The sequence below is a fragment of the Oncorhynchus tshawytscha genome, linkage group LG11 (genome assembly GCF_018296145.1).
Source record: "Oncorhynchus tshawytscha isolate Ot180627B linkage group LG11, Otsh_v2.0, whole genome shotgun sequence".
In the NCBI taxonomy this organism is placed as follows: Eukaryota; Metazoa; Chordata; class Actinopteri; order Salmoniformes; family Salmonidae; genus Oncorhynchus; species Oncorhynchus tshawytscha.
In genome coordinates, this window is record NC_056439.1 from 10,073,299 (window position 1) to 10,098,624 (window position 25,326).

The window sequence follows — 25,326 nt, forward strand, 5'->3', positions numbered from 1 at the left end:
TAATTATGGGGTATTTTGTGTAGATTGAGAGAATAAAAAATATATATATTCTAGAGTAAGGCTGTAACGTAACAAAAATGTGGAAAAAGTCAAGGGGTCTGAATTCTTTCCGATTGCACTGTATGTTTGTACACTACACGACCAAAAGAATGCTCGTCAAACATCTCATTACAAAATCACGGGGATTAATATGGAGTTTGTCCACCCCTTTGCTACTATTACAGCCTCCACTCTTCTGGGAAGGCTTTCCACTATAAGTTGGGGACGTGCTTCCATTCAGCCACAATAGCATTAGTGAGGGCAGCACTGATGCTGGGCGATTAGGCCCGCAGTCGGCGTTCAAATTTATGGGGTTGAGGTCAGGGCTCTGTGCAGGCCAGTCAAGTTCTTCCACACCGATCTTGACAAACCATTTCTGTATGGACCTCGCTTCGTTACATGCTGAAACAGAAAAAGGGTCTTCCCCAAACTGTTGGGCCTTCCCCAACAAAGTTGGAAGCACAGAATCATCTAGAATGCTGTAGCGTTAAAATATTCCTTCACTGGAACTAAGGGGCCTAGCCCGAACCATGAAAAACAGCCCCAGACCATTATTCCTCCACTAAACTTTACAGTTGGACGATGTATTTGGCCAGGTGGCGTTCTCCTAGCATCCGCCAAACCAGATTCGTCTGTCGGACTGCCAGATGGACTGCTCCAATGGCAGTCCATCTGATATTAGGCTTGTGTGTGGCTGCACGGCCATGGAAAACAATTTCATGAAGCTCCCGGCGAACAGTTATTGTGCTGGCGTTGCTTCCAGAGGCAGTTTGAAACTCGGTGGTGTGTGTTGCAACCGAGGACAGACGATTTTTATGCTCTAAGCGCTTCAGCACACGGCGGTCCCATTCTGTGAGCGTATGTGGCCTGACACTTTGCAGCTGAGCCGTTGTTGCTCCTAGACGTTTCCATTTCACAATAACAGCACTTACAGTTGACTGGGGCAGGTCTAGCAGGGCAGAAATTTGAACTGACTTGTTGGAAAGGTATATCCTATTATGGTATCCTATTATGGTGCCACGTTGAAAGTCACTGACCTCTTCAGTAAGGCAATTCTACTGCCAATGTTTGTCTATGGAGATTGCATGGCAGTGTGCTCGATGTTGTACACCTGTTAACAGGTGTGGCTGAAATAGCCGAATCCACAAATTTGAAGGGGTGTCCACATACTGTACACTATATATACACAAAAGTATGTATGTATGTAGTGCATGCGGGGTGTGTATAGAATTAACCCTTCCCTCCCAGAAGGCTCTAAGGACCCACCAGCTGTCTGTGATATTCTGAAGTAGGCTAAGTGCAGTGTTTCACCTAACCTGCAGTCCTCTCACTCTGACAGTCTCCTCTGACAGTCTCCTCTGACAGTCTCCTCTGACAGTCTCCTCTGACAGTCTCCTCTGACAGTCTCCTCTGACAGTCTCCTCTGACAGTCTCCTCTGACAGTCTCCTCTGACAGTCTCCTCTGACAGTTTTCCATGCATCTGCCCTCAAGTGCAGATCCACAGTCTATTTTTTTACATCTAACCCTCAGAGGTTAGGTTAGTATAACTGAGAGGTTAGGTTAGTATAACTGGTAAGCTGATTATAGATCTACATCTACACTTACAGGCTAATTTTTACCTCAATATGACCTCATTCGACGACTCCCTATTCTGGTTTATCTAAACAGCTTCTTGATCCAAAGCTGAGGGAGGCATTACTATTGTACTACTAATGAAGGATGCCTAAGGAGGCAGGTTGACAGTTCTGAGATCTGTGAGCAGGCCTACAACAGCAGTACTTCCACAGGGCAGCCTAGCAGACAGGTCTGAGACCTGTGCCTGTTGCTCCATAGTTAAGGGGGGGCTAACTCTTTCACAGCTTAATGTAGGATGCCGGAGGGGGTCAGGGAGCCTGGCTGGCAGGTCTAAGATCTCTGCATTGCAGAAATTCTCAGAATTGCTCAGGAGGAGCTGGGAGGATCTACTCCACAAAGGGAGGAACCTAAACAACATGGTATTTTTTTCACAATCTTCTACCATCTCCAACGCCCCAAACTGCTTTAGTAGTCTAGTTCTTGGACTGGGTGCAATGAATGGCCCAAACAAAAAAAATATAAGGAACACCTCTTGGCACAGCGCCTCTCGACTTACATAGTGTATATTTATTGATATGTAGGCCGTGTGTGCCGCTTAAAAAATAATGTTGTTCTGTCCTTGAGATGTTCTTGTCTATTAAATGGTTCTGTACTATGCCATGTTGTGTGTGGACCACAGGAAGAGTAGCTGCTGCTTTTGCCAAATTCTTTGGACAAAGAAGACATTCTATTTCTGTAACAGGGCACATTTAATTTCAGTTTCATAGATACTAGCTTAACCTCCAAAATATGCCACAGTCTGAGGACAAGTCACTCTGACTTGATCCAGAAACAAACAAAAAGCCTAACTGCCTTTCTTTCTGCATTGGCTAGTTCTGTGGTGGCTCTAGCTGGATCCGGCAGTCTCTCCCTCCAAACAATGTTAAGACGGCCCGAAAAGGACGGTTGAAGTTTTACATGCCCGTAACCAATTATGCTATTTTGTTCGTTCTTTTGCGTTGTTTGTAACGTTAACTTATTTTGTACATAATGTTACTGCTACAGTCTCTTAAAATAACTTCTAGACATCAGAACTGGGATTAATCACCACGAACTAGAAGAAGCTTTTTCCTTTAACGAGTCGAGAAAGATATACTGCTCTCCCGGGAACAGGCCCAGATCCCCGTCATTTGCGTGAAGACAGGAAAAGAGGACGCAGATTAGGCTTCTAACATGCAATCACTGGAAAATAAAATTGATGACCTACGATTACAATTATCCTACCAACAGGATTTTCAATGCACCGGCAGAACAGAAAGGCTACGTCTGGTAAGACGAGGGGTGGGGGTGTGTGTCTTTTTGTCAATAGCAGCTGGTGCGCGACGTCCAATATTAAGAGAAGTCTCAAGGTATTGCTTGCCTGAGGTAGAGTACCTTATGAGAAGCTGTCGACCACACTATCTACCAAGAGAGTTCTCATCTATATTACTCGTATCCATCTATTTACCACCACAGACCGATGCTGGCACTAAGACCTCACTCAACCCAACTCTATAAAGGCCATAAGCAAACAAGAAAACGCTCACCCAAAAGTGGCCCTCCCAGTGGCCAGGGACTTTAATGCAGGCAAACTTAAATCAGTTTAACCAAATTTTTACCAGCATGTCACATGTGCAACCAGAGGAAAGAAAACTCTAGACCCCCTTTACTCCACACAGAGATGCATACAAAGCTCTCCCCCACCCTCTATTTGGCAAAACTGACCATAATTATATCCTCCTGATTTCTGCTTACAAGCAAAAACTAAAGCAGGAAGTACCAGTGACTCACTCAATGTGGAAGTGGTCAGATGACGCAGATGCTACGCTACAGGACTTTTGCTAGCACAGACTGGAATATGTTCTGGGATTCATTCAATGGCAATGAAGAGTATAGCACTTTGGTCATCGGCTTCATCAATAAGTGCATTGACGACATCGTCCCCACAGTGACCGTACATACATATCCCAACCAGAAGCCATGGATTACAGGCAACATCCGCATCGAGCTAAAGGTTAGAGCTGCCGCTTTCAAGGAGCGGGACACTAATCCAGATGCCTACAAGAAATCCCGCTATGCCCTCAGACAAACCATCAAACAAGCAAAGCGTCAATACAGGATTATGATTGAATCCTACTACACCGGCCCTGACGCTCGTCGGATGTGGCAGGGTTTGAAAACTATTACGGACTACAAAGGGAAACCCAGACGCGAGCTGCCCAGTGACGTGAGCATACCAGATGAGCTAAATGCCTTTCATGCTCGCTTCGAGGCAAGCAACACTGAAGCTTGCACGAGAGCACCAGCTGTTCTGGATGACTGTGTGATCACGCTCTCGGTAGCCGATGTCAGCAAGACCTTTAAACAGGACGTGTACTCAAAGCATCCGAGGATCAACTGGCAAGTGTCTTCACTGACATTTTCAACCTCTCTCTGAGTCTGTAATACCTACATGTTTCAAGCAGACCACAATAGTCCCTGTGCCCAAGGAATAAAAGTTAACCTGCCTAAATGATTACCACCCCATAGCACTCACGTCAGTAGTCATGAAGTGCTTTGAAAGGCTGGTCATGGGATCACATCAACAGCATCCTACCGGATACCCTAGACCCACTAATTCGCATACTGCCCCAACAGATCCACAGATGACACAATCTCAATCGCACTCCACACTGCCCTTTCCCACCTGGACAAAATTAACACCTATGTGAGAATGCTACTCATTGACTACAGCTCAGTGTTCAACACCATGACACCCACAAAGCTCATCACTAAGCTAAGGACCCTGGGACTGAACACCTCCCTCTGCAACTGGATTCTGGACTTCCTGACAGGCCGCCCCCAGGTGGTAAGGGTAAGCAACAACACGTCTGCCATGCTGATCCTCAACACTGGGGCCCCTCAGCGATGTGTACTTAGTCCCCTCCTGTACTCCCTGTTCACCCACAACTGCGTGGCCAAACACGACTCAAACACCATCATTAAGTTTGCCTGATCACCGACAACGATGACAGCCTATAGGGAGGAGGTCAGAGACCTGGCAGTGTGGTGCCAGGACAACAACCTCTCCCTCAATGTGAGAAAGACAAAGGAGCTGATTGTGGAATACAGGAAAAGGCAGGCCGGACAGGCCCCCCATTAACATCAACGGGGCTGTAGTGGAGCGGGTCGAGAGTTTCAAGTTCCTTGGTGTCCACATCAACAATCTATCATGGTCCAAACACATCAAGACAGTCGTGAAGAGGGCACGACAAAACCCTTTTCCCCCCTCAGGAGACTGAAAAGATTTGGCATGGGTCCCCAGATTCTCAAAGATTTCTACAGCTCACCATCGAGAGCATCTTGACCGGTTGCATCACCGCCTGGTATGGCAACTGCTCGGCATCTGATTGTAAGGCGCTACAGAGGGTAGTGTGGACGGCCCAGTACATCACTGGGGCCAAGCTTCCTGAAATCCAGGACCTATATAAATTAGGCGGTGTCAGAGGAAAGCCCATAAAATTGTCAGCGACTCCAGTCACCCAAGTCATAGATTGTATTCTCTGCTACCGCACGGCAAGCGGTACCGGACCGCCAAGTCTAGGACCAAATGGCTCCTTAACAGCTTCCACACCCAAGCCATAAGACTGCTGAACAATTAATCAAATGGCCACCGGACTATTACATTGACCCACCCCCATCCCCATTTGTTTTGTACACTGCTGCTACTCACTGTTTATTATCTATGCAGTCACTTCACCCCTACCTACATGTACAAATGACCTCTGACCTGTACTCCTGCACATGGACTCGGTACCGGTACCCCCTGTATATAGCATCGTTATTGTTAAGTTATTGTGTTAATGTTTACCAAATAAACTAAAGTAAAACGTTTCGTAACTCTTCTTGAACTGCACTGTTGGTTAAGGGCTTGTAAGTACGCATTTCACGGTAAGGGCTACACTTGTTGTACTCGGCGCATGTGACAAATAAAGTTTGGTTTAATTAGATCATCATATGTACGCACACGCACACTGACACCCACAAACACACCAGAGCAGGCTTGCTGAGACAAACGCCACTTCTGCCCAGGCTGGCAGAGCCACGTGTCGTTATGCAACACCCACCGGGTAAACATTGTTGGGTGGGTGCCAAGCCCACGGCAGGCAGATATGATCACTCACTGTTATAACTTATCATGACTGAAGTAGACTAGGAGGTGTGTGTGTGTTTGTGTGGAGGAGCAGTTTGTTTTTACGACTGGTTTTGATTTTGTTCAGAGTTTAATGACTGACCATTAAACGATTTGCGGTCATAAAAGCTTAGCCTATCTGTTTTTTTTACACTGATTAACAGGCTAGGCGGTGTCAGAGGAAGGCCCTAAAAATTGTCAAAGACTCCAGCCACCCTAGTCATAGACTGTTCTCTCTGCTACCACACGGCAAGCAGTACCGGAGCGCCAAGTCTAGGTCCAAGAGGCTTCTAAACAGCTTCTACCCCCAAGCCATGAGACTCCAGAACATCTAATCAAATGGCTACCCAGACTATTTGCACCCCCGCCTCCTTCTACGCTGCTGCTACTACTCCGTTATTATCTATGCATAGTCACTTTAATAACTCTACCTACTTGTACATATTACCTCAATTAACTCAACTAACCAGAGCCCCTGTATATAGCCTCGCTATTTTACCGCTGCTCTTTAATTATTTGTTACTTTGATTTCTTTTTCTTTTTTTTTAAAAAAGGTATTTTTCTTAAAACTGCATTGTTGGTTAAGGGCTTGTAAGTAAGCATTTCACTGTACACCTGCACCTGCTGTATTCGGCGTGTGACAAATCAAATTTGATTTGCTACTAGAGGACTTGAATCACATAGACCATTTCAGTCCCTGACAAACTGTCCTCTGCCCCTGACCGTCATCTCAAAATGGTGGACTTCTTACCACTACATTCCCCAACATCGAGTCTATTACAGTAAGGCTCGATTTATGTTTGATGTTAAGTTGATTAAATAGTTACGTTTTCACCGCACGTGTGTTGACACAGAGGACGTACAGTACACGGCTTCGATCCAATTGATGTAAGATCTGGGAGTGCAGGTCTAGGCCTAAATGTCAACGTAGCAGCAAAGTAGCCTAGCTGCTGTTGAAGTAGGGTGGGTTGGGGTAAGGAGGGGAGGGTTGGGGAACGGGCAGGGAAGAGAGGATTTTAAAACGTCTCTCTTGGGGATCTTGTCCAAGGCGATTTATAGAATCTCTCCCAGAACCCCTTCCTCCCCTCGTTGTGTCGCAGGCCCCTGTCGACCATCGACCCCCTGCTAATGGAAAGTATCAGGATACGCTTAGCTAGATGGTCCCGGGTACACCCCGTCGTCCCGGTAACCCTACCCCGTCGCGGTAAACAACCGACATCGTCCACAAAGGCGTGCTTCAGGTGTCACTCATGGCTGTATGTTGTCCCGCTATTGAATGGAGCAAGAAAAATAAGAAAATACACTATTGGGAGTCCTAATTCATCCCTTTTCAATTCTGACACTGACTGCTTTCTGAAATACTTTTTCTTCTTTCATCACTGGGGTTTCTATTTAGGTCTATAAAGCAGGATGTCTCCATGTCTCTAAACACATCCTTGCAGGAGGTCGAAGAAGCCGAGGAAGTTGAGTAACCGGTCCAGAGCCTGTGCCTCTCAGCATTGACAGGGAAGGTCTTTCACTGGACAGACAGACATTAACTCTGAAATGGGCACGGACAGCCAGACAGACGGACGGATAGACATTAACTCTGAAATGGGCACAGCCAGACATTAACTCTGAAATGGGCACAGATATGTAGGGAGTCCACGATCTACAGCCAGCTACTCTGTGGGGCTGGAACACACAAATGCCTACAAATAAAACGCACACTCAAAGTCACTCCAGAGTTCATGGGAAATGTGAATAAAGGTCCACGTCGTGAGGTCGCGGACCTTTATTCACATTTCCCTTGTTTGTACTGAATCAGGGGAAAGAAATCCAATGTACACTTCTCTTGCCTCACACAGTGCCAAAACAAAGCCAATTGAACTGACAGTCAGAGTGACAGGACTATTGACCATATAAATGACAGAATCTACCGCTCGCACACCACTGCCCTCAAAGGAAAGCACCTAAAAGTCATCCGATCCAGTCACAGAAAAGTACCTCAAATATCCTACAAAAAGGGCCTGATAATTCCCTAGCTCCTACTTCTTCTCATCTCTGAACTGCCTTGTTCAGGGGCAGAACAACACATCTGTACCTTGTCAGCTCGGGGATTCGATCTAGCAACCTTTCGGTTACTGGCCCAACGCTCTAACCATTAGGCTACCTGACACCCCAAAGTATGGGGAGCATCTAGTGAGTATGGGGTTACTGAACTGATTTGTTTCAACAATATAGTCTAAACGAATGCCGAAACGATTCAAATGTATTTGGCTAAGCACCATAAAACCACAGAGGTGTTGCATAGGAAGTGAGACATGCCTTGTTTGCTCACACAAGCACTCTGGAGTGCCACCAACCAATCCACAGGACCCTCACAAATCATCTAAAGAGGAAACAGATGGGCCAAAACATTTCTTAACCCAAACAATGCCTAGCCTAGCTAATGCCAACACATGCAGTAGCCAAAGCCCAGTTAATGCCAAATTGTTTTTCAATAAAACTAGCCTGCTTTATTGATCACAGTTTAGTCTAGTCAGACAACACTGAAGGATATGACCATTCCCAAAAGCTGGACCTGAGCAATAGTTCCAATATTCACACAGTGGTTTGCCTACACAAATACGGTACATTTCTTATATCACAGACTGAACAGTGAAGTCCCAGTTAGACATGTTTTGGTTGCGGGGAAACAAGAGCCTTAATAATACCACCACTGAGGGAAGGCAGTTTCTCTAGCTAAAGTAGTGTTTCTTAAACACGTCCTTGGGTGCTTTGACAGTTTCACACATTTGATCGATTCCACCGCTTGCACACCTGATCCAACTAGTGAAGGGCTTGATGATGATGGCTTGTTGACCAGCTGAATTAGGTGTGTTCGTACTGGAATAGATTGCATATGTGGATCGCCTGAGGCTCACAGGACGAGGACTTGACTAGAGTCTGCCCAGTGATAAGGGATCTGATTACCCTGGCTGGGACTGGGTGACCTCAGGGTGAGGCCTCAGTAGTTTTCCCCTCATTTTCTCCTTGCGTCTGTCACATGGATCTGCCCGCTGGTTCCTAGATTGCACCAGAGTAACTGCCCAAATGGTAGGGTGTTAGGTACCGTGTGGGTAGTCTGGGGATTATTGTGCAAGTTACAGGTATTCAATTCATACAGCCATGAAGGAGCTATCTTTAGTGTGCATTCCTGTTTGCCTGTCCCCCCCAGCAATAAATGTAATGGCTAAATTTGACACAAGTGTTGAAAAATCATTGCTTTCATACCTCAATCTGTCCAAATACTCCACAACCCGAGATACCCTTTGAAAGGCTCTAACAAAATTACCCTCCTTTTCTCTCTTGCATAGCCCGTGGCTTTCACAAATCACATTACAAGCCGGCATGGGGCCGTAATACCATATCCACTCTGAGCCGTGCTGTTCCGGCAAACTAAGGAACCCCAGAGCAGAGCACATTGCCTTACACTGGACCTAAAATTAGAGTTGCCTGGAAGTCCCTCCTACCAGATAGCAGCCAAGTAGATAGTCAGAAAGTGAAAGAAGAATCCTCTTTGCATCATTCCAGTAATTTTCCATTGCATTGGACAGGGTCTAATACTAAGAGACAGGAATGGTGCAAAGCGGGGTAAGTCTGTGGTTTATCTAAGACATAACATCCATTTTCCAACCACCCATGGTCAATAACCTGAATGTGACATTCAGACAAAACACATTGAGCTGGGGTTTTCCCCTGAAGAGCTCTTACAGAATGTTCGATCAATACTAGTGTTGCTAGCGGACTAATCACATGTCCTGATGACCAACTTAACCTTTGAACCTCATCCCACAGATTCATTTTTGAGGAAGTGTTCTCCGTCGCAACACCATTATCTGGTATTTAAGGGAAACTGACAGTCACTACTGCATGACTAGGAAGCACAAGATCACAAAATGTTTATTTGAATTTGTTATGGTATCCTATTGTAAAAGGTCTTCGTGGTGGTTAGATTACACTCAATGGAGGAAGAGATTCGCCAAACATGGTAGGTTGATACATTAGGAAGGAACATCAGAAATCAAAAAGTCACTACAGTAGTTCACTACCTTTCATAGACAGCAGTGTAACATATTCACAATAAATCAGGCTTTCACCCTTTGTTGAGGATTAAATCTTCATTGAGAAATCAAGTTTAAAAAAGCAGTTATACAAACTCCAGTTTTATGGTTTTGGTTCAGAACACATGCTTTTGTATGACATTCCCCAACCCCCCCTCTTTTGTATTAAAATAGCTGACTGTTTGCAGTGTTTCACAGAGGGCTTGTGGCAAGCCTCCTGCACCCGAAACAAAGGCCGCTATCTGATTCTGAAGTGGAAATTTCCACTGGCAGCTACAGCCAGCCATGATTTGCACATTTGAAACATAATATGCCAAAGGGCAACACCAAACCAGAGGCCTCGAGCAGAAGGCAGAGCTCCATACGAGGCAGCAGTCAGGCTTCATGACTCACCACTACCACACACATCAGTCAGCTATTGTTTAATGCAGTAGCATTATCAGGGCTTTAGAAGTAATTGGAATCATCACAGCTTAGGCTAAAAGTATATGTAATTGTTCCTAGTCATTGTGACAACAGTGGTGAGCTAATCTGCGAACCGACCCAGTCAAGTCATCCCTAACACAGAAGACTCACAAAGCTTACCTGGGGATGCATCCTATACATCTGTAATTTAGGCCATTTCTAAAGTGGAAATCTTAGAAAAACTCCACTTTGTTCTCTTTTAGCCAGCGGGACAATATGAGTGGTTGGTTTTGTTCACCGAGGGGGAACGACACCGCAATAGAGATAAATAGGCATCCCAGCGATCCGGGGAGAAAACATAACAGTGCTGTTCCCTTAGGTGTGGAATTGTGTGTCTGCGAAAAAACGAATGCTTGTTTTTCTGCACAGTTGATGCCAAGTTCTGCAATAAACTAGGTCAGACAGTAACTTTAACTTTAGTTCCGTAGATGTGGTGGCGGAGGGTAGAGAATGCGCTTCGATAGGAGCGAACAAGGTCAACCTCAGGGATGTTCCTGGCTATAATTTTTTCGGGACACTGTATTAAAAAATCAAATTTAAAAATGTTTCAGTGTAAACTTAAATGACTAAACCTAGATAAAGTATGTAGAAACAATGATGAATCTCTCAAATTTTATACACACATATATCTATATATATTTTTACAGTATCTTATAACCAAAATAAAAACTATACAGTCAGGGAGATTGAAAACAATGAATTTAGCAGTATTGATTTTGTTATTATGTTTGAGCAAAATAACACCATTAGCCATGGCAAAGTGCATAGAATTGCAGGAAATTTGCTTTGAAATGGCAACATTTTCTGTCAATTCAATGGCAAAATGTGCAGATTTACTGAAAACGTGCTTTAAAACTGCAAAAAGTTCTCAGTTCCATGGAGAAAGTATTAGAATGACAGGAAATTGGCGGCGGGGAAAAGTCTCTACACCGCCAAGATGGGGGCCTCTAAAATGTTCTCTAAAATTCAGCCATGTCGACTGTGCCCATTGCCATGCCCCAGTTCCAAGATGATTGACAAGAAAAGTATCATCCAACCCATCGGGTATCTCACTGCACCCTCGTTATGCCATGTCCTGAAATATACAGACAGACAGATTTTTTTTTTTAAGTAGACCCAAATGTACATACTTCTGACTGACAACTATAACTTTTGGACTCTATAATGACATGACTGTTGTTGTGCTGTAGAATTTACGAATTGTCTAGTAATAAATTCTAAACATTAGTTTATACTGGATGAAGCATTTTCGTTAACTCATTTCGTTAGTTATGTTCCAACATTCCCTCCATCTTGTGCCAACATCAGTTCTTTAAATCCTGTTCCAATAATCTCTTAGATTTTTTTTTTTTAGAAACTATCAGATGGATAGGCTCTCTGCAGTTTTGTGTATCTTCCCTATCATATGAATATCCTTTTCGGACTCAAATAGGATTCCCTCAAGATGGCACTAATACCCAATTGATTTCAAATCTACATTTGTTGATATGAAACGTTCAAGTTGCATGTATTTGAAAATATCGACATTGGTCAGTCCAAAATTGCTTTTTAATTCTGTCATGGAAATAACTTTATTTCCTATTACCAAGTCCAAGTTTCTATGCCTTTTAGTTTTTCATTCATTAGAATGGAAGGGAAAACTGATCCTAGATCAGCACTCCTACTCAGATGCTTTATGAATACGAGACCAGAAATGCATGGCAGACAGTCCAAATTCCCTGCGTGTGAGCCGGGCAGCAGGATTAATCTTCTAACCCCTGACCCAGGGCAACAGTGTTGCTCCTGCGGCTAATTAATCCACTCTTCCCTCCTATGGCCAGCAGTCAAATACTTCTCTCCAACTCTCCCTCTTCCTTTTAAGCTTTGCTCGTTCTTCTTCGGTGGGCTCAGACAGTAACACAAGCTGGTACAAACAAGGGGGGAACTGACACATGCAGCTGTCGCATGTAGCCCCCCCCCCCTCTTCCTCCTCCCTCCTGCAATCTAGCACTAGGCCTACATTTTCTGTGAGGAATTACTCTCTTCTTACACCTCTCTCTCTCATAAACATACTTAAAACAGCCCTACTTTTTGGTGGTGGCCCCTGGTTTCACACCTTACCCCCAAACACATGGTTTACACGTCCTGTTTGGACATCTGCCCACCTGCTTACACACATAATAATTGACTGACTATTGGGTGACTTGTTCAAAGCCAGGGGATCAAACTCTCCTATGTTTCTAAATGGGAGTTTAAACGGTCACTCAGGCCGCAACCCAGCCACCTTTCAGCTATAATTGAACATTTTAGGCTAAACGTGGGCTACATTTCATCCCAATTAGCCTACCATGTTAGTTCTTAGACATGTGGGTCAGATTCAGGAAACGCAATACTAGGCTTATGTAGATGTTCTGCAGATGGTCTACTTGCTTTTCATTTCAATGAGATGAGAGAAACAAGAGCCCTGCTGAAAACAGAGTCCGTGTCGCTAAATAAATCCTGTGGTCATGTGACGAGTGAGTGGGCAGACCAAGGCCCGACAACAACTTGGCAATGCTTGGCAAAATCCAAAAGACAAACAAATCCAACACAACGACTCAATATCAATGCTTTTGTTGGCTGAACTTCTGAATATATAGTATAGCATTAACAAGATAGGACGTCCACATCGATGGAACAGTAGTGGAGAGGGTAGCAAGTTTTAAGTTCCTCGGCATACACATCACAGACAAACTGAATTGGTCCACTCACACAGACAGCATCGTGAAGAAGGCGCAGCAGCGCCTCTTCAACCTCAGGAGGCTGAAGAAATTCGGCTTGTCACCAAAAGCACTCACAAACTTCTACAGATGCACAATCGAGAGCATCCTGGCGGGCTGTATCACCGCCTGGTATGGCAACTGCACTGCCCTCAACCGTAAGGCTCTCCAGAGGGTAGTGAGGTCTGCACAACGCATCACCGGGGGCAAACTACCTGCCCTCCAGGACACCTACACCACCCGATGCTACAGGAAGGCCATAAAGATCATCAAGGACATCAACCACCCGAGCCACTGCCTGTTCACCCCGCTGTCATCCAGAAGGCGAGGTCAGTACAGGTGCATCAAAGCTGGGACCGAGAGACTGAAAAACAGCTTCTATCTCAAGGCCATCAGACTGTTAAACAGCCACCACTAACATTGAGTGGCTGCTGCCAACACACTGTCAATGACACTGACTCTACTCCAGCCACTTTAATAATGGGAATTGATGGGAAATGATGTAAATATATCACTAGCCACTTTAAACAATGCTACCTTATATAATGTTACTTACCCTACATTATTCATCTCATATGCATACGTAGATACTGTACTCTATATCATCGACTGCATCCTTATGTAATACATGTATCACTAGCCACTTTAACTATGCCACTTGGTTTACATACTCATCTCATATGTATATACTGTACTCGATATTATCTACTGTATCTTGCCTATGCTGCTCTGTACCATCACTCATTCATATATCCTTATGTACATATTCTTTATCCCCTTACACTGTGTATAAGACAGTAGTTTTTTGGAATTGTTAGTTAGATTACTTGTTCGTTATTACTGCATTGTCGGAACTAGAAGCACAAGCATTTCGCTACACTCGCATTAACATCTGCTAACCATGTGTATGTGACAAATAAAATTTTATTTGATTTGATTGAGTCAAGCGCCTACTATACAAATACAAAGAGCGAGACAAGAACGGATATAAACATGGCATCAATATCAACATCTCTACACCTAAGAATAGTTGCACATGTGCACGCGCACACACTCTCCACCGAGCTCGTGGGATAAAGATGGCTAATTGATTACCCGTGGTGGACAGATGGGACTGAACATGACACATTATTCAAGGGCTAATGAAGCAAAGCACTGGGTCAGCAGCACTCTCAAAGGGACGACCACCTTGTCCTTGAGCATCGTCCAGATGTTGGCATACACAGCAAGCCACTGGCTGGCACAAATGGCAACGAAAACGAGCCCTAACAAAGCTAAAATGGAAATGAATTACAATGTTCACATTTTCAAACCAGGCTTAAAATCAGGATTAGGCTACAAATCAACACTGAGGAAATGAATGTCTTGTTGTAGGTCTTTTGACCTAGGCCCTAATTGTGTTTGTGCTTGTCCACAACCTCCTCGCTACAATTCCATCACAAAGAGAACATTCCAACATGTCAAATAAGTTAAGGCTAGTACTTCCTGAAATACATTTGACATTTTAGTAATTTAGCACACGCTCTTATCCAGAGCGACTTTCAGGAGCACATAGGGTTAAGTGCCTGGCACAGGGGCACAGCAACACATTTTTCACCTAGTCGGCTTTCGGTTACTGGCCTAACGCTCTTAACCGCTCGGCTACCTGCCGCTCTGACAAGACAGACGAATGACAAGAGACCGACGACATTAGACAAAACTGTGTCTCAGAACAGAAATCGCATCTGAGGCACGTGGCATAATACTATTGCAAGTTCATTGGGCAATTCTACCCAGCACTAAGCCAAGCCAGGGAATGTGTGTGTGTGTGAAAGAGAGGGACCATTCATTCCATGGGGCTGATTTCATCGTCCGATTGCTATAAAAGGCCTATGAGATGACTGCCTCACATGTGGCAGCTTAACCGTTAAGCAAGCTTAGTTGCATCAAAAAAGGGAATCGTAAATTCGTGTGATGACAGCGTGTTCATGTGTACGATAGGATGCCAAATGGTAACACTTATTAAGCTGGTGCCCAACTTCTTTGTTTACGACTGGAGAATGGGGTTACCCAACTGAAGTCAAGGATGTTGTGTCTATTGTTTCTCCACTCCGTTGAATTGGTTAGAGTCAAGATTAGGGATGGGCACGAGTAATCGCGTACTAGAATTAACGTCAAACAACGTTAATATGCTTTGACTCTCGGGTTCTATTTGTACATGTGCATTTGCGGTGCACAACAAAAAAGAAACCAAGCCAAGCATCACACAGTTCTCCCTAAATTACCTTTCTCCCTTGTGTCTCATTCACTCAATTGAATTCCGACCACTTCCTACACACATGCGTGCTGAGTCCACACACAAGCTCCTGTTAGATATGTTTTTAATCGGCATTTCTGTAAGCCTAACTGATGGGATACACAAGCTACATTCCTTGCCAAATGACAACAGTTTTATCACAAATTCAAAATGGACTGGTTGATTTAAGTAGGAAAACCGTGTTTTCATCAGAATCCTTAAAGTGGTAATTCACCATGCAATGTAGTGTTCAATGTGGAATTGTTAATCCATTTTGACAATGCCAAAGAACAGCCAGAATAAACTCAATTGAACATCTGTCTATATATCGAAAATCAGAAAGATTTTGGTTTGTAACCCTGCAATGTTTTTTTTCTTTCAACTCGCCAAATTAAGCCCCGTTTCAAATGATCACTCTGAGAATAACTATTCCAGACACGAAATAGACATCACTTCACACTTGAAAATGTTCTATTGTATTCGGTTGTATTACATCATGGTTTGGGTGTGTCTTGACTGTGATAAGGGCTCATGAAATAAGAGCATCTTGTCTGCTAAATTAACAAAACAAGGCTATGCCATTGCACAGCAATAGGCTTCTATGCAAGCGCTACTGCTGAGGTTACGGATCCAGTATCTCAGAAACGGCCACCCTCCTGGGATTTTCACGGATGAGTCTAGGATTTACAGAGAATGCAGTGAAACAAAAAACAGCCAATCGGCGGTAGTCCTGTGGGAAGAAAACAGCTTGTTGATGAGAGATGTCAAAGGAGAACGTCAAGAATTGGGTAAGCTAACAGGCGAGACAAAAACAGGCAAATAAGGGCACAGTACAACCGTGGTGAGCAGAACGGCACCTCAGGAATGCACAACTCAATCCTTGTCACGGATGGGCTATTGCAGCAGACGACCACACCGGGTTCCACTCATATCAGCTAAAAACAAGAAGCGGTTCCAGTCGGCACGCGATCACTGGTCAATTGAGGAGTGGAAAGACATTGCCTGGAACATGACCGTGAGTTCAGTTTACTTGAGTGGCCTGTGGAGTCCACAGACCTCAACCCAATAAAGCATCATTGGGATGAGATGGAACGGGCTGTTGGCAGCATGAATGTACCGCCGTCTAATCCGCAGCAACTGTGTGATGCCATCGCGTCAGCATGGACCAACTTCCCTGTGGAATGTTTCAGACACCTTGTAGAATGGCCCGAAGAATTCAGGCTGTTCTGAAGTAGGGTTGAGCGATATGGCCAAAATATCATATCATGGTATTTCTCAAATTTGAGGGTATTTTTGTTTTTGATTAATAAAAGTTCTAAATTTACTTAATGAGTAGTGCGTGACCCTAGGGTGGCAACACATATATTCTAAATTATTTCAAATTATTTCATTGGGTCTTTCGCCATTCGGATTGTTTTATGCTGTTCAATTCAACTTCAGCCTAAAATAATTTCCTGCATTTCCATCAATTTCTGCATTTCCTGCACTCATTTGCGATCATTTCCACACTGCCAGAATATGAGGAAAAATACTAGGCCTTATTTTTAACCAAATGTTGCAATTGCGATTTAGATCAAAACACTTGGGTGAACTTTTGGAATCATGATAATATAAAGTTTATTATAATTCTAGATCAATAATAGTGAGCACTTTGAATACAGTGTTGACTGTACATTACAACGAATGAAAATGCCATGGACGACTTGTGACAGGGTAGGAACCAAAGTGATGCTCAGTGTTTCCTAGGGAACCCTATAATTTTTGGCTACATTAAAAATTATTCATATAGCCAACATATTCATGCTTCGCCTATTCCTCTTTGATTTAGAAGATACTGTTGCACAAACATGCTGATTTAAGCCTCCACCAGTACTGGTATCAGGATTTATTAGCTAGCTACGTTCACTCTGACTCAGTACTTTTATTAGCTAGCTAGCCAGATAACTAGCGATTAGTATTAGTGGCTAACACGATTTAGCTTAACATGCTAAGAAAATACAAACTAGCTGTTTGCAGATGTAAGAAACACAAACTAATATTGTAATTATAGAACGCTTGAGGATTTATATTAAGCTCAAAGTGGAAACATTGTTGTCATCAACATTGTTGCATGTGCTGCATTGACCATGCAGACTGAACAAAAGTGTCTCGTGGTAAAGCAACAACAAAATGCGCTCCTTGATTGACAAGGGGTGGGACTAGGTCTGTGTGGAAAGCGGCATGGAGAGCGAGAGAGAGAGAGAGAGAGAGAGAGAGAGAGAGAGAGAGAGCGGAGAGGGATGGCTCAAGTAGCAGAGTAAACTATAAAAATGGACGTTACACATGGAGTATCACATTTAACAAACCAAACATTAAAATACCGTTATAGAAGGTAAAGTAAAAACCCAAACCGGCCCGTGCATAAATACCGGTATATAGTAAAATACGGTATACCGCCCAGCCCTATTCTGAAGGCAAAGGGGGTCCGATCCAGTACTAGATGGATGTACCTAATAAACTGGCTGGTAAGTGTATATGGGGCAATTTAGCAATTAGGATATGTTATCTGTAATGGTTATTATAAACAAGACATTGTATACAGATAAATGTGCAAATGTATTTCCAGTGCGGGCCTCCATTCGGTAGTCAAAGAAAATACATTTGAGTACTCGAACACTCAAAAAATGGAAATGCCCATCCCTAGTCGAGATTTGACATGTTGGCACTGCTTAAAGTTGAAGCATCTCAAAAAAAGAATAGTTCAACAATAAATCCATTATCTAATATTATTTCTCCCACGTTGGATATGGTCGCAGTCCTCGGTTCTGAAACGATCTTCAGTGCCCCGTAGAATTGCCGCCTTTCCGTATGTTGCTATGTGCATAATATCAAAGTTAACCAGCATATTGGGAGTGAGAACAATGTAGCAGAGGCGGCAGCAGCAGCAGAGACGAGGATACAGCCTTCGCCTTAGCTTAATTGTCTAAGAAAATTGAGGAGAGAAGAAACCCCAATTTAAATTAGGTCTATAATCCAGTTCTAATCCAGTTCATCTGCCAATGACTGGACAGAATTGCAAAAATCTCTGAAGCTGGAGTCTTATATCTCCCTCTAATTTTAAGCATCAGCTGTCTGAGCAGCTTTACCGATCACTGTACCTGTACACAGCCAATCTGTAATTAACACACCCGACAACCTCATCCCCATATTATCGCTTACCCTCTTGCACCCCAGTATCTCTACTTGCATATCTATCACTCCAGTATTACTGCTCAATTGTAAATGTTTTCGCCTCTAGGGACTATTTATTGCCTTTCCTCCCTACTCTTCTACATTTGCACACACTGTACATCGACTTTTCGATTTTTCTTTTCTTTTGTGTTATTGACTGCAAGTTTGCTTTTGTGTAACTCTGTGCTGTTGTTTTTGTCACACTGCTCTGCTTTATCTTGGCCGGGTCGCAGTTGTAAATAAGAACTTGTTCTCAACTGGCCTACCTGGTTAAATAAAAGGTGTAATAAATAAATAATCAATAGCCTAACTTAAATGTGCCTGCCTTTATAAATCATCCATATACATCTACAGAAAATAGAAAGATCTTGCTTCTGTTGCCTGTTTGAGCGTGTTTAATAGCCTACTTATTCCGTGAGCGCCAAGGCTCATGCAATGGCAAATTTCACTGTTTTTAATATTTGCTATGCTGTAATAAAGGCTTTACAAAAAAACAGACTGGTAATTGCTTAATGTATTTAGTGTGGTTTACACTTATTCCAAACAGGCAGAAAAATTATATTGTAATCTAACAGCACCCGTGTCGTCACACATAATATGCACACAGCTCTGGCTCCTATACACTCCTTTATCTGCATCTCCTTCTTATTGTTATTATTACAATTATTATTATCATCATTATAATAACAAGTCATGTCATCATTAGTAGGCTTGTATAACCACCATCGATCTGTAAGCCTAAGAGGGTGTCCTGTTTAGTCCTAATACATAACTTACTTACTGTATTTCAATATATAGGCTACCGTATCAATCAATCATTCGTTCATACCATCACACAGCATATGAAACATTCACGCTTTGAAATGCAATCAAGCATTTTCATTTTTAAAATTGAATAATTAGCCTAAAAAAATAAACCGCAAATCACAAATGCATGCAACTGTTTTTAGTCTGCTGTAATAAAATGCTTTATATGTGTTTTTCCCTGTTAGAACAGACTCTCTGGTACCCTTATTTACTTATTGCCTTCCCCTTTGCCCCCTGAGCAACCAGTAAACATAAGCCCTTTAGACTTTATTTTTCACATCTTCCACATCCATTTTGCTGTCGACATTGTGTTCGGAGTTTGTTATAACCAATTTATTGGTGTCATTATGACAGGTTATAAGTCAGGCCCTATTGGTCACATGCATGTGATGCTTACATGTTTCACGTAGAGAGAGCAAGGGTTGGGGGAATAGGAGATGTTAATTGGTAAAGAAATTAGGGATTTCGGTAACAGAACTTTTTAGCCAGAACTAAGAATTAAACTAAACGGCTGATATGATGTTGCAGCTTCAGCAGGGACAGCTATCGCTGTGCTGCTTTCACTGCAGTAGGGAGGAGAGCGAGAAAACGTGTGCCAGTGCGCAGCAGTATAAGACACTGTATCACACTGTATCACAGTGCTTGAGGTGTCACTACAGACCCGGGTTCGATCCCAGACCCGGGTTTGATCCCAGACCCGGGTTTATCCTAGATACAGGCCTTTTTGCAATCTCAACATTCAATATGCAGCTGGATTTATGGCATAGTTGATCATTGGTTGTTAGAAATAACATTAATATTAATATTTTCCATGACAACACGTGGCACCTCAAATAGAATTTGAATTATGAAGTCAAAAATAAACATTTAGCTGCTAGTTGCAAGTTGTTGCACTTTGCACTTAAAATCAAAGCAAAGAGGTTTTGTGGTTGGAATTGCAGTATATATTTAGTTTGAGAATTTTACATGAGTTAGCAACTTTTGACAGACTTGTTTTGTCTGGACAAACAAAAACAAAAAAAATGTTGCTTATCAACCAGAAAGATAGGCAAGGAGTGGAACGTTAGTTAAAGAGACTGGTACTCAGGCTAGAATGTCTCTGCTGTAAGCAAGAAGCTTGATCATGACAGTTAGCCACTTAGCTAGCAAATTTGCAAAGCTGGAGCCCTGAACCGGATCTAATTTAGTTGACATATCTTAGATTTCTTATAGTTATACTTAATATATGGTTATAAGCAGTGGCGTAGCACGCACCCCTGCAGCCCCCAGGTGCCCCCAACCCTGCAGCCCCCAGGTGCCCTCAGCCCTCAGGTGCCCTCAGCCCTGCAGCCCCCAGGTGCCCTCAGCCCTCAGGTGCCCTCAACCCTGCAGCCCCCAACCCAAATGTTTTTTGCTTATTTTTTTAAAACGTTATTTAAAAATCATACCGTCTGTATTTTATAATATACCATATACCAGGGTATCGCCCAAGCCTACTGCAATTACTTTTATTTAAAACAAACAGGCTTTGGCTACCTTGATTTTGAGAGCAATAGCTAAGTAGAATATTACGGCTCGAGTTTGACTAAATATCTTAATTCTTTTAGCATGTCAACAGCCTAATACGCCAATGGAAAATAATAACATGGTCCAACGGACCATCATTAGACTTTACTATATTTACAGTTATGTAATAGGTTGCAGGAGCATTTACCCTAACAGTGACAGACCTCAGGAAAGTCTCATTTAATGTTCAATTATGGTCAAATGCAGTGTTGTTAAGCCTAACCAGGGGTGAAAGGAGATTTAATTTCTTACCGGCAAGAGCATTTTTGTAGTATTTTTTTTTTAATACTACAAAAATTACAGGGTGGCCTCCTCTGCTGACACTGACAAACAGATAAATAAAAACGATGTCTGATCCATATAAATCGGCCTACGAAAAGGGGAAACAAATACAATATGACGTCCAGCTAACCTGGAGGAAACTATTGTCCAAAAGTGGCACTGACCCAATGACAAAGATAGTGAATATGCACACTTACCGGGGATATGGCCGATGTTCTCCGTTGGTGCCAATAAGATAGGCTATTGTTCGCTCAATTAATTAATTGTCATCTCTTTACAGCAATAGCCATTTGCGTTCCAAAATTTTTTTCGGCAATTGTATGTTTAAACATTGCAATATGCCTGGCTGTTTCTCTCTGCTTTTCACTGACAGTCGCAACTTAACAATCACCTATTTGGTATCGGCAGCGTGCGCTGCACAAATTGCGGGCCCTTCCATACTGTTGGCTATGCGATTTAAAACAATCCACAGGTTGTTTTTTTAAGAGGCTAATGATCCTCTGTTGCCAAATCAAATCATACTTTCTGGTGTGGTAGCCTATGTTGAATGATTTTTATTTATTTCTGTATAGACAGGAGTAAGGTAATTAGACTATACATGTATACATTTTGGCAAATTAATTAAAATTACTTTAGGGAAAACTTAGCTTTCCCTAGCCTTATGGACACACCACCTATGCCTTTTAATGTGGCATAAACACAACCAGTCATGATGTTTTCATCCAGATTGTCAAACAATCAATCATTCATTCACTCACAAAATAATTTCAGCATCCAAATCCCAATAGTGCACTGTGCACCTGCTATTTAATGAATGGAAAGAGAGTCACAAAACACAGACGTGTAATGAAATTCTGCGATTGTCAATAGGCCTACACTTGTAGCCTGAATTGATGCATTATCCATCCACTGTTGTCCATGCGCGCCTCGGTTAGCGTATACTCCCCAGTTTCAGATCAAGTCGCGCATTCTTCATGCGGCTGACATGCAGTCATGTTAAATAATGGTGTAATAGCCTATAGTTTTGTTGTATTAATTTTGATAGGCTCATATTTTACCGGTATGGCACACCCCCACTATTTATTTAAACAGCATTACTTTCACCTCTGCTGCTAACAGCAGAATTTCGTAATTTGGGATTAGCGAGCGCAGCATGAGGCCCGTCATCTACTGTGCCGCTCCAGTGACTGACAGGTTTGATAAACGGGGTATGCATTTGGGTGGCGTCACCTTCCTATGGCTTTAGAGTCCTTGGTCATGTTCAATAGGCACCAAACGGAACGAAACAGAGTGAATCAGGAGTTGTCCAATGAGAAACATTAGATTTTCGTTCCAAAACGTTTTCAAACCTTTTTCCGTTCTGTGCCCTAATGAACATGACACCTTTGATTTCATATTTGAAGTGGAGAGGTCCTTGAGAGAAATGATGCAGTTTGACCCTCCACTCTGACTCTCCGAGGGTGGGTGTTCTCTCCATTGTTCATTCATCCCTCAGCAGCCAAGATGTCTGTTAGACTTTTCTACATCTTTGGACATTGCGCACAATAAAAAGTATCTGATTACTTCTTAATAGCCTTTCCCATAAGGGGACAGGGGGCACTGTGAAACTCTTGGTACACTTGGTTTACAGTGAAACTGTAAAAAAAAAAAAAAAAAACTACATTTTCACAAGGGACTGAATCTGAGGCACAGAGAATACAGAGTTAAGCCTTTAGCTATTCAACAATGTGTGCACATGGCATGACACATGCAGAGCATCTTGAGTCAGAAGCCAGTGAGGTCTATAGCAGGTTTATAGCCAGAACAGTTTTATGTGGACCCCAGGAAGAGTAGATGCTGCAAGTGCAGTCGCTAAAGGCGATCCTCAAACTCCGAGTGGCGCAGCGCTCTAAGTTACTGTATCTCAGTGCAAGAGGCGTCACTACAGTCCCTGGTTCGATTCCAGGCTGTATCACATCCGGCCGTGATTGGGAGTCCCATAGTGCGGCGCACAATTGGGCCAGCATCGTCCGGTTTTGGCCGGGGTAGGCCGTCATTGTAAATAAGAATGTGTTCTTAACTGACTTCCCTAGTTAAATAAAGTCACATAAAAATTAAAAATAAACTAAACAGCAGTCTGTGCCGGGCAGGTAAGGGTTAAGGCGTTACCTAAACCCTTTCTTCCCATCCACTGATGACACTAACCCTGTAATAATGTGCAATTCTGTTTAACAATTTAGTCTACGTCAACAGGGAAGAAAATCATTTCGCTATTGGTTAGAGTGCTGTATTTTGTTTATATAACGTTAGCACTTTACTAAGCACATGCATGGTCGAGAAAAAAAACAGCAAACAGCACTTGGAATAGGAGCAGGTCTAGAACATTCTATTTTGCGCGTGCAAAATTACTAACTTCACTTTCAGGTTTGCTGAACCAAGAGCCAATGCGTTTTAAAAGTGAAACTGCATCGAAAATGCACAATTCGCAAATCAGTCTGTCTGATGTACAAAATAATTGAATAAGCAGTTTATCACGAGCGACTGATATCCACAGCACGAGCTAGTACGCACAGCTGATAATAATGGGCCTAAATGTATTTTGCTCGTCCATCGTCAATGGAGGGGGGGCGTATTTTCAAAAATCGATGAAATGATGGTCAACGTTTAATAATCCCTATCATATATATCAGATAGACAAATAAACTAGCTCGATTTTTACAACGATACCCCAACTGCAAACACGCCTATTAACATACAACAGTCACGTTTGACACTGCAAAGCAACCCAAATAATAGGACACTTACCAATCAATACCGTCCTCAATATCTGCTCGTCTCTTCTTCACCAATACCAATGAGAGAACTAGCAGGCCAATGAAACAAACAAAAAAACTCTGCACTTCAGATAACTAGCGACAGTAACGTTAGACAGCTGTCTTATCTACACGGGACAGGCTACAGCCCGTGCAAAGCGTCTTCATTCAACTCGAGGTGTTGGTGGTTGACTCCGGTTTGCTCGATGTTGGCTTGCTGGCTAGCGATGTGGCAATATTTATCAACACTGTAACAGACAACAACAAAAAAACTGCGAAGCGGACATCACGATAAATTTAAACCGATTTTTTTTTAAAAGGCGACAACTGCTCCTCAGACGACGATATGTGTTGATTTCCAGGTGTCCAATATTCCTGTGGTCAATTTTGAACGGTTCTTCAAGCACGTAGTGCTCGTAGTCCCTCCTCCTAGTCCGTTTTAACGGAGACAAGAGTCGTGTATAGTGTGTACGCGGGATTGCTGTGCTCTGGTTGGAAGGATGAATTGATGCATTGCTCACGGAGTGTGCTGGCATCAGAGATGGGAGAACCCCCGCCCTTTATTAAAAAAATGTAACCTTTATTTTACTAGGCAGGTCAGATAATAACACATTTTTATTTACAATGACGGCCTGCCAAAAGGCTAAAGGCCTCGTGAGGGGACGGGGCCTGGGATTAAAAATAAATACAATATGAATAAAGGACAAAACACACATCACAATAAGAGAGACAACGCTACACAACGAGAGACCTAAAGACAACAACATAGCAAGGCAGCAACACAAAACATGGTACAAACATTATTGGGCACAGAACAAAGGGCAAAGGAGGTAGAGACAACAATACATCACACAAAGCAGCCACAACTGTCAGTAAGAGTGTCCATGATTGAGTCATTGAATGAAGAGATTGAGTAAACTGTCTAGTTTGAGTGTTTGTTGTAGCTCATTCCAGTCACTAGCTACAGTGAACTGAAAAGGAGCGACACAGGGATGTGCGTGCTTCGGGGACCTTTAACAGCATGTGACTGGCAGAACGGGTGTTGTATGTGGAGGATGAGGGCTGCAGTAGGTATCTCAGATAGGGGGGAGTGAGGCCTAGGATGGTGTTTTAAACAAGCATCAACCACTGAGTCTTGCGACGGGTATACAGAGATGACCAGTTTACAGATGAGTATAGAGTCTGCCTGGCTGGTGTGGGGATTTAACATTTTTGACATTATGATGATGATAATAAGGCTATTACCACCTGGGGGGAAATCAAATCAAATTGTATTTGTCACATGCGCCAAATACAACAGGTATTACAGTGAAATGCAACCTT

General features: G+C 43.0%; 1 protein-coding gene across 3 annotated transcripts in view; it reads right to left on the bottom strand.

Moving 5' to 3' along the window:
- The window catches only part of rnf24 (ring finger protein 24), a 62,528-nt gene extending 38,032 nt beyond the window's left edge, over window positions 1-24,496 (bottom strand). Inside the window, exon 1 of one of the 3 annotated variants that reach the window (XM_024436721.2) lies at window positions 23,996-24,496. Coding sequence is in view for 2 of the 3 variants with exons in the window: in XM_042329773.1 (XP_042185707.1) it covers window positions 9,060-9,250 (191 nt within the window). In the remaining variant the exon portion in view is untranslated. Of the gene's footprint in view, window positions 1-9,059; window positions 10,189-23,995 lie in introns of those variants that run through there. The other 2 variants (XM_024436720.2, XM_042329773.1) reach the window with 2 other exon arrangements.
- Window positions 24,497-25,326: the final 830 nt, after the last annotated feature.